Source organism: Dermacentor albipictus, chromosome 1 (assembly GCF_038994185.2).
Source record: "Dermacentor albipictus isolate Rhodes 1998 colony chromosome 1, USDA_Dalb.pri_finalv2, whole genome shotgun sequence".
In the NCBI taxonomy this organism is placed as follows: domain Eukaryota; kingdom Metazoa; phylum Arthropoda; class Arachnida; order Ixodida; family Ixodidae; genus Dermacentor; species Dermacentor albipictus.
The window spans coordinates 122,692,212-122,702,504 of NC_091821.1; the positions used below are offsets into that span (position 1 = coordinate 122,692,212).

Genomic DNA, 10,293 nt, shown 5'->3' on the forward strand with positions numbered 1-10,293 from the left:
CCCGTGAAGAAAGGAATAGAAGATGGCTGCCCGCCGATCACTCTGGCACTGGCTACGTGGAGCTGCCGGGTAGCATGGCTTTTTTGCGCATAATAAAACCTTTTGTGTGGCAGTATAACGTTACCGAGCCCTTTCGGCATGTATAGGATATCGCTCGGCCAGCTTTTCTTTGCTGAGGATCTGTGTTTGTGGCATTTTAACTTACCGTTGCATGCTGCCGTGATTTTCGACCAGCCACCGCAAGCTAAGTAATGGGAAGTGGACCAATCGCAGACGCGGGCAGCACCTTCCTCATCCGGATATCTACTTTCACTGCACTGGTTCGGCCCTATCGAAACCCCCCTCCACTTGAGCGTGCTCCTCTTGTCAGCCAAGCAGATAAGAAAAACCACTCAATGTAGGCAATGTTATTCGCTTATAAAACAACAAAAGTGACCTCCTAAATCGAAGCGAGCGTTTGATTGGGATTTTCAAACGCTGCGCGTTACCACCCGATCCTTGTGTCGGTGGTTATGTAAATTTGACGTCAGGTGACTGGAGTAAAAACAGATTGGAATAGTTTTTCGTTACAAGGTCCTTGATTTGTTTATGTGTATAGGTTTTCTATTTTAGATGTCCTGTAGGCCCATGTGTGTAGTTTAGGCCGAAGCTGTTCACTAGGTCGATGAAGTATCAAATTACTGCAGTTGAGCCTTTTCATACAAACGGTGCACAGTCATAAGGGCAGAATCGTTATGGAAATATCTAGTTCCATTAAAAGCTTATAACCTTATTAGAGGAATACATCACACGCCAGTAGTCGCTCTTCTCGTGTTGTAACATACGCGACCTTGGCAAAACATGTAAAATTGGAGTGCTAGTACCGAGCTGACGATACTTGATGAGCTGATGATCTTGATGGTCTGTGAATGCCACTCATATACGATGTTGTCTGACCAAGCGCGACGCAAACGACACATGTAGACAAGCAAGTCACTAAGCGCCTTTTTATCTACTGAACGAGGGCATTGTCTGACTAGACCACTTCGTCTAAGTTTTTCGCGTCTATCCCATCCGACAAGATGAAGTTCTCAGGGTCACCTTCCATTTCGTCGATCATAGACATATTGAACGATGTAACATCGCTGTCATTGTCCTCGCTGTAGTCACTGGCAAAAGGACCGGGCCATGGTGACCAAGCCTCCGGCTCCAGCGTGGCTCCACGGGCCACCAGTGTCTCCCACGTCTCACCCTGTTCGTCTGGGCCGACGATTCCGGATCCTGGCGCCGCTTTCATGCCGGAAGTCATAGCAATAGGCGGCTGTGACGGCTTGAGCACGAAGACAAACACGAGCCCAGTGACCACGGCGGCCGACAGTACCGTGAAAAAGGCCGTGGCTATCGCATTGCACGCTGATCCAAGCCGGAGCGTGGTGGCACTGGCGGCGTGAGACTCGTCTGTGTCCGACGGGTCTTCTATCTCATCTACGTGAATCTCCACCTCGGAATCACCCAATGGCTGCTCACCCTCCGCTATGGACTGGAAGGTGTCGTCCATGGCGTTGGCTTTGTTTGCGTGTTCCCCAAATAATGGCACTTACCCTCTACTTGAGATTCTTCGAGAAGCCGACGGTTAGCGGAAGTGGAGAGCAAGAAGCTTGAAAGAAAAAGTAAAAAAGGACAATTTTTACAATCATTACAATCACAATCATTACAATCATTACAATCACTACAATCATTACAAATAATAAAAGAGACTGGTGTTATAATTAAGAAAAAAGCATGGTGTACCAGATAGCAGAAAAAATGGGGGTACTGAAGTGATTTTGAATATATTCAGTAAAGTTATGAAAAATTGAAAGGTTATTTCATGAAATAAAGAAAAGTATCTCGTTTTACATGCCAAACCGATATCTCATTATGAGGCACGCCATTCACGGGGACTCCGAAATAATTTTAACAACCTAGGATTCCTTAACGGGCACCTAATGCTCGGTATACGGCGTTTTCTGCGTTTCGGAAACATCAAAATGCGGCCACCGTGGGCAGCATTCCCACACAAAAATTTTTGTAGAAGGTCTATAGACATGTTTCCATGAAGTATGTAGAATTCCGGTAGACTTATGGCCTTACACATTTTATAGAGTAGTCTATGAAATATCTGAGTCTATAGATTGATGGAAATCCACGTTTGTAGGCAATTCTCTGCAGAATGTCTAAACACATAAGTGTATATATAAATATAAGTGTATAGGCTTATACAGTTCTACTTTTGTAGACTGAAGTCTATGAAGTCTCTACAAGCTATCTATAGACAATTTCTATAGACCAGTCTATAGACAGTCTATGGACTTATGACCTTACACTTTTTGTAGACCAGTGTGTGTGTCTGAGTCTATGGACACTATAGGATGTCTATAGAATAATGAAAATTCACCTTTGTAGACAAATATCTGCAGAATGTCTATAGACAACATTGCATATGGTTATACAGTTCTATATTTGTAGACTGACGTCTATGGAATATCTATAAACAAATGCCTATAGATATTCTATAGACATTTGCCTATAGATATTTTGTAGTCATTCCATAGACTTCAGTCTACAAAAAGAGTACTGTATCACCCTATACTTTTGTCTATAGACATAATGCAGACATTTGTCTACAAACGTGAACTTTCATTAATCTATAGACAGTCTATAGAGCGTCTACAGACTCAGAGATATTATAGAGTAGTCTACAAAAAGTGTAAGGCTATATCTCCAAAGACTGTCTATAGGCAATTCCTGAATACCATAGACTAGATCTATAGAGTTTAGCCTTAAACAATTAGTCAACTATTGTCGATATAGGGTGTCCCCAGCTAACATAAATTTAGTGAAGCTGTTCAATAAAGAATAATGTAAAAAAAGTCGGCGCAGTAAGATTCGAATTTAAGACCGATAGTGTTCAGCTACGAGAGATCTGACCTGTAGGTCTTTTTATGATAGTATAAATTGCATCGTGTTTTTTATATTTTCATCGACCAGCTTGGCTAAAATAGCCGGGATGGACACCCTATATACTAGCTAGGTAAACCACATTTTGCCAACTATGTTTCGATTATATATAAACACTCGTTGCTGGTGGTTGTTATTAAGCAGTCTGTTGGAAATGTCTATACAAATCTATTGCATTCAGCATGCATATGGGAACATACCTAGGGAAGTGTACAAGAAAATCGTGCATGCGGACGAAAGCAGGCGAAAAATTTTTAATGCATGTAGCTGTGAATATTTCTGTAAGGCTACATGAGCATTTCAGCACAAGCACATTTAAGAAATATTACAGTTGCGTGTAATGCATCCGCTTGAATGAAACCTGCTAGCAATTTGTTATTTACAAGTTAGTTAAAGTTATTGTTTACATAGGGTGGCAAAACATTTAAATGTATATTATGCATGTGCACCTGTTCCCTCTCATCTGCACTTATGCACTGATGTCAATAGCTCAATAATGCTCCTGAACCAGCTGCACTCAGAAAAAAATTGAAGCAGTTGTACTGGTGCTGAATTATGCAGTGCAAAAAAGAAAACTAGTGCACCGATATTGAATTAACTCTTTTTATTGCGCGATATAATAATTTTCTTATAATGCAAGTATTACGCCATGATCGAAAGAGATTATTTACAAATATACAGACTACTTCTCCTTGGCAAGCAAGGTCGCCAGGCCGGCCTTGACCTTCGTGTCATATCTTCCATAGGTGCTGCAAGTGTATGCTGCAAATAGTACGTGCAACAATGTGCAGCAAAATAACCATTGTGTATGCTTTCTATGTTCATGAAGCAGCTTAATATATTCACTCAAACCACTTAAGTCAATACTCAATGCGGTTTAATTGTGACTAATGACTGTTTGTGAATACAAATCAGTGCTATTATACAATGTTTCATTTATGGCCACGATGAACAATTAAACATTCACAACTGCTGCTGGTGCTGCAGCAACAGTATGTAGCTTTTATGACAAGTTCATATGTGACACATTATTGTAATTATCCCAAATGATCTCTATATCAATTGCAGAGACAGGGTTACCGAGTTGGACGGTCTGTACACTTTTTGGCTGGTGATCAAGTATGCCCGCTCAGAGTGATGTGCTCAGAAGAGTGACTGGAGTACTGACATCCAGGGAACACATGGGGAAGGCGGGAGATGGAAATTCAAGATGGTGAGCAAAGCGTGAACAAGGTGAAAGCAGGAGCCAACGTTTCGACTAGTAGACTTGTCTTCTTCAAGTCCACTTGTCGAAACGTTGGCTCCTGCTTTCACCTTGTTCTCGTTTTGTTCATCGTCCGGAGTATTGACGGTATCATGCCAAAGATAGTAATTAATTTTCCTTAAGACACATTTAAATGCATTTCTCATACTCTTAAATAAATGCATTATCGGCCATAACTTCAATACAAGGCAGATGGATTAATTGTATTGATATGGTCACTTAGTTTCTTATATATAATGAGGCCTCTTTGGGATGGTGGCACGGTTGCAAGTTAGGTATGCCACATCAGCACCAGAAATACCAAGGGAAGCACTTTCTGTGTCATGGCCTGACAGATATGCACTTCCTGGGAAACAAAACTGAAATTATAGTTCCAATGAATGCGATCACAGTAAATTATTTAAGGGGGCTCTCAGACATGAGTACTTTTTTCTAGAGTTTCGAGGTTCAGGATATTTAGTTAACTTAAAAAAAATTAGTAAGAAACGCCATGTCAGCAAGCTTCCCTTTAATTTTTTTTCAATAAATGGTACCGATTTGTCTAAACTTCTTATGAGGTCAAACGTTTTAAAATATATTTAACAGAGAGCGTCTCTGGAAACCTTGTGCGACATATAACAAGACAGCCTACCTGTGTGGTCATTTTCAATTTCCCTGATCTTTTTCCAAGCCTTCGCTGACTGTTTTCATGAAAATTCCCTGGCAAGCTATGACACCCGCAGCTTAAGTGCAATAAAAAATTGTGGTTTAATGCCTGCCAAGTACTGTCCGTCCATAATAGTTATATAAATCGAATAACACGTCCCGTCACTTAACATGCAGTGTTAGATTCAACTGAATGGAACCCCTTGTTTAATAAATCTGACAAGGGCTTGGGCAAGTTCATGGCAACACGAGCACAGTGCGAAAGACAAGGACATAGATAGACACACACGCAAAGCAGATGCAACAATGTGAGAGAAAACTATTCAACGAGTTATTTATACGGTTAATTAGTAGCTTTATATATAATTTGCTTTCATCCCTTATGTCTCTAGTCAACTTGGTTTAAATAAGACTAAAGACTACATGCCAATACGAATCAGTACCATTAAAATGTTTCATATTACAGTATGATGAGCTGTTAGAAAACCGTAATGGTCGCTGGTGCCCGTAACGGTGCGTTTCGTTTCAAGACAGGCTCATATGACACATAGCGTACTTATCAAAATAAGAAACAAACGCGAGAATCCCAAACGATTCCTAAAGAAACAATTGCTGAAACAAAGATACCCGGCTGGACTGTGCACAGCTTTCTGGTGTTAATGCAATATGCCTGTGCTGAAGCAACATGCTCAAAATAGTGACTGCAGTTTTGAATAATAACGTTAGGAATTGCAGTTTATTTCCGCTTAGAACAGTCTGCAATGCCTCTTTTCTCATATTCCGAGATGAATATATTATTTGCCACACTTTCAGTAGAATGCACACGAATGGGGTGTATTGATAAGATTACTTATCAGCTAAAACATGTTACAATATTTTAGCTGTGTTGATAAGGGTAGAACAAGTGCAATGTCCACTAAATTATTTGAATAATCTGTGTGTTATCTATTAAAATTACCACCAAATGGATAAGCTGGCTCTTTTTTTCTTTTGTACAACGCATGTAGTGTACAGTCTGTCTGAGACGACGGCACTACATGCAATAGTAATGAAAACCGGAACACTTATTACGCATGACAAGGGATTCATACCATGCACGAGTGGCAAAATGCGAATCTGCGCCAGCAGCTGCCTAGTGAATAACAGCACGTAAACTGCATAACGCCGAAGCATCCAAAGACGATTACCGCTTTTGAAAAAGCCAGGAAAATAGCTCCTCCTGCTAAACTGTTCATAAAGAAGACCCCCCCCCCCCAAAAAAAAAAAAGAAAGAAAGAAACCTTCCAGCTTCCATCTATCATCAAACCGAATGCCTTCAGTTTGAAACTTGTAGAGGTGTTTCCCCGAGCAGCTAATTTATTGTTCTCTAATTTTGTCGGCTAAGATGCAAAGCTGCGAGTGACTGAGCTTATCGCAGGTTTTGTGCTCCGAAAGCTTTTGCGATTGCACATATTTAGATTTGTTGCCAGGAGCCTTAAAAATGCTGCTATGTGTACTCTATACGAATACGGTTGCGCATCTACAGCTCATTCACGATCCGCAAACACGGCCTTTCATCCGAATACGTTAGCATTTATTCAACCATACGTCTCTGTTCGAAAATTCCCCATGCTAACAGAATTTCGAGATATATACGTAAAGCGTGTCACGACAATTTCACTTCACAGGCGGCGCAGCGTTCATGGCAGCCCGATCGAGCGCCACGAAATGAGATCTACCGGCACTGGCTGCTCAACACACACAACTCGCTTAATGACTGCTTAGTATCAAGGTAAAACATGGTGTATTTTCTTTTTCACGCACATCAACTGTGACGTTATAATCAACAAGCGTGAGCGATTGCTTGCCGTAAAACATTCCATGCAGCAGAAGCGAGAACACGAGCGCGCTTTCAAATCATGTAAGCGATACATCGACACTGTGCCCGAGTGTCCTATACAGGCAGCCGGTTCGCGCTACCAAATGCGCTGACCTAATAATGGGCTCTTGACGGAAAACATCTTTGCTAAAACTTGCCGTTTAGTGTAGTTGACGTGTGATGCCACAAAGAAGACACGAATAGACCGACACCAAGGTACAGGCAGACACTGCATATCGCTGCGACAAGCGTTTACGTGCCTGGCGCAGTCGTTGAGAATTCAAATTGACGCGAACAGGTGGCGCGCCGCCGCTGCTGCCATTGCGCATGCCCAGGAGCTCAGGGCGCCGAGGGTATGCGCGCTCCGAGAAGTCAGAGCGCCTTTTCCACTTTCATTTTTTGTCTCTTTCTCTCTCTCTCTGCGCACCGTAGAGTTTCTCACTATAAGACCTAGAGGGTAATCTGGCGCCACCGTCTATGGGAGTTTCTTAAGGGGGCACCGTGCCGTCATGGGAATGACGGTATATGTGTCTGCGAGGCTCGTGTTGGCTGGTGTTGTAAGAGGCTTCGTCTAAAACGTGGATATGGCTACGCAAATAACGCGTTCTCAAAGTAGAATCTTCATAAAATGTTTCCATTCACGCATATTGCATCTTTACTCACCCACGATGCATGACCAAGCGAAGAAAAGCAAGAACAGACGACCAACTGTTTCAAAGTGAGCGCGAACCTTGTCGTCTGTCCTCCAACTTTAGCGGCCCGCTGGTACTTTTTACGTAACATGCAGACGTACCAAGGTAAATGTACCTGGTAGCGAAGCTTCCATAGAAGTGCATACGTTCAAAACATGGCTGTCCATCGGCGGTCCATGGGGCTTAGCGCCATCTGTATGTGGTGGGAACACTTCCGGCGGAAGAAAAAATAATGTGACGTCATGTCCGTCAAAAGCAGTGACGTCATTTTGTTTTCGAAGGCGCGAAATTTGTTTTGTTGTTCTTCCTTTGGAGCTATATATTCAAATGCCCCGCCATTCGACTTGATGGGCGTTTCGAGCTTTCAGCGTAGAAAGCGATGCAGGAAAACGCCAGCCGTACGGTTGTCGAAATCGCATCCCTGCACAGAACATACTTTCTTTGGAGGCCGACGAAAGCTTTAGGTGTAGAGTGCTGATCCTATGGGGAACCAGCGCTGGCCAGGAGGCGCTACGACATTTTTCATGCGTTACTAAAATATGCTGAAACCGTCCGATAGGGAGGCTACGAAGATGGCACGACATATTTAGCGATAAGAAACGTGCGCCTGTATCAATGTTTGTCTAGCCCGATGCGGCCAGCCAAGTTCTGTCCATGGCCATGCGCGCTGCGTAGAGCGCATGCGCTGCTACGTCCTAGCACGTCGGTTCCCTGCCGTTTGAGGAGCCGTGAAAAGTGTGACTCAAGACAATCGGTGAATTTGCTGACACGAAATCACTGCGTGTGCTACTGGAAACTGTGTCTACCGCTCGCTAGGCTGTGTGTTACGGCGCTGCTGTCGGCACGCGAAGCTTCAGCGCTGGTTGCCCATTGTTGGATGCCAAACCCGTCGGCCAGCGCAGTCGCACGAAAACAACTGCACAACTATCTGGCGGTCGTAACTCACTACTTTTGACTGAAAAGATTAAGAAGAAATGGAGCTACCCGCGTCACCAAATTCAGACAAACTTCGACAAGCAAGAAAGCACAAACTGTGAGGGGGGCGTATTTCAACAGGTGATACGAGTGCGCCTTTCTGCCCATTTCAAGCGTGCATTGCATTGCGAGTGATAGTGGCGTCAACGCCCCCTGTAGCGATGGGCGCTAAAAAGAAATGCATTTATTAATAATAATGAAATAAAACTTGTATTTTCTTAACCCGTCACGAATATATAAAATTGACTAGGAATTTTATTTTCGTTGAATGAATCTAACTGTGTCTCGTTTGAATAAAAAAACGCGTTTTTCTTTCCCAATGTTTGTTCCCTCCAAACATAGTCGCGCTTCAATCGCTGCTCCCATAACCCCCCATGCTGATGTCGGTGACAATCTGTACTGAACCGCTTTTCGCCCGAAGCTTCGCGACCTATTTGGATCGACCTTGGACGTACACCCAATAACAAGTTCTCATAGTTAAACAAAACATGTTTTCGCGTAATAATAAAGCTAAAACAGCTTTCCACGTGCTGTTCTAGTAGAAAATGAATCATTGTGACAGACGGAATGGTACTTGCCAAGCTCGTCTTCAAGGTGTCCTGTGTCTACGAGAATGATGCCAATCCGAATCCACAATATACCGGCATTCCCATGCATACCACAGTGCAACAGCGCCAGATTTCCCTCTAGGTAATGTAGTGACAAACTCTATGCTGCGCACCATGCGCGCGAAACGGTTTGATTTTCTTTTCCATTTTCCTTTTTTTTTTTCACGGATAAAGGAATTGCGTTGGTGCGTTGTATTGCAAACGCTGTGGGCTATAGTATGGAAGTGGAACGCACACTCAGATGAATGCGCTGTTTGTAAAAGCCGTTACAAGGCCCGCCAGGCGCTTGCATTATCGGCAAGCACGATGAGTAATACAGTGCATTTCCGGCATATCTTCCCACGTACAGCCGAATAGGATAACTGCCCACATGTTAGTGCACATTTTCTGTTCAGATGATAAGTCACATCAATCAATACAGTGCTTACGTACGCATATGCTAGGCCGCACAGGCATACCGCCTGCGAAGGACTGGGTGGGCTCAGAGGATTTGGCACGTATTTTAAGAGAATGAGAAACTTTGATGAGCCCATAGTCCAAAATATCAGTCAACGAAAAACAAGCCGATGTTAGTGATGTTGCCGAGATAAGAGGACAACGTGAAAAGTGTCTGGGGATCGGACGACACAAATTCACCTAAGATATAAATTTACACATTGAATTTGCCCGCTTTAAATTATCTAATGAGTGCCATTTACAGAACCTCGATATCTCTTCTTGATGCAGCGCTATGAATTTGTAAACTTCGTGCTTCTATTTTTACGCACTTCAAATTTTTGAAAATTATTTTAACATAATTCAACCCTTAAATAGAAATCCCGCTTGCAACAGTCACTTGAATTTACCTTTTTTTCTCAAATCCAACAATTTTTTTAAAAATCGGTCCTCGGTTTATCTCAGAAAAGCGTTTCTGCGTTTTACATCTATTTGAATAGGCATCGTCGGAGTTGGGCCCGAGCTAAAGCTTCCTCTTAACGGCTTCGCTGTAAAAAATGAATAAAATAAAAGAAAAAAACACCCCAGCCGTCAATATCGCCGCCCCAGCTTTCGTCACGATGGCACCGTCACCATCAGCATGGCTCCGGGAGCAGCTACCTAGCTGTTCACTTTCGTTATCTTCCTTCCCTCGGCGGCAGCCCATTGTCTTGATGCCAGCGACGCGCTAAATCTGCGCCGTCATTGCGTCATGCGCCGCGTCTGCGACCAAGCAAGCTTTCGGCTGCACGCGTTCAGTGCTATATTGACACTAAAACTTTAAACTGCTTGCGTTCG

At 43.1% G+C, this 10,293-nt stretch overlaps 1 protein-coding gene across 2 annotated transcripts; it reads right to left on the minus strand.

The window, feature by feature from the left end:
- Positions 1 to 607: 607 nt before the first annotated feature.
- On the minus strand, positions 608 to 6,973 carry LOC135904841 (uncharacterized). 2 transcript variants are annotated; one of them, XM_065435826.2, is made up of 3 exons: positions 6,905 to 6,973; positions 3,663 to 3,741; positions 608 to 1,636 (listed from the first exon to the last, which is right to left on the minus strand). In XM_065435826.2, the coding sequence occupies exon 3, from the start codon at positions 1,535 to 1,537 to the stop codon at positions 1,016 to 1,018; it is 522 nt and encodes a 173-aa protein (XP_065291898.1). In that variant the 5' UTR covers positions 1,538 to 1,636; positions 3,663 to 3,741; positions 6,905 to 6,973; the 3' UTR covers positions 608 to 1,015. The 2 variants fall into 2 exon arrangements, with proteins under 2 accessions (XP_065291898.1, XP_065291899.1); XM_065435827.2 differs by having other exon boundaries at positions 3,651 to 3,741; positions 6,905 to 6,970.
- Between the last annotated feature and the right edge of the window lie 3,320 nt (positions 6,974 to 10,293).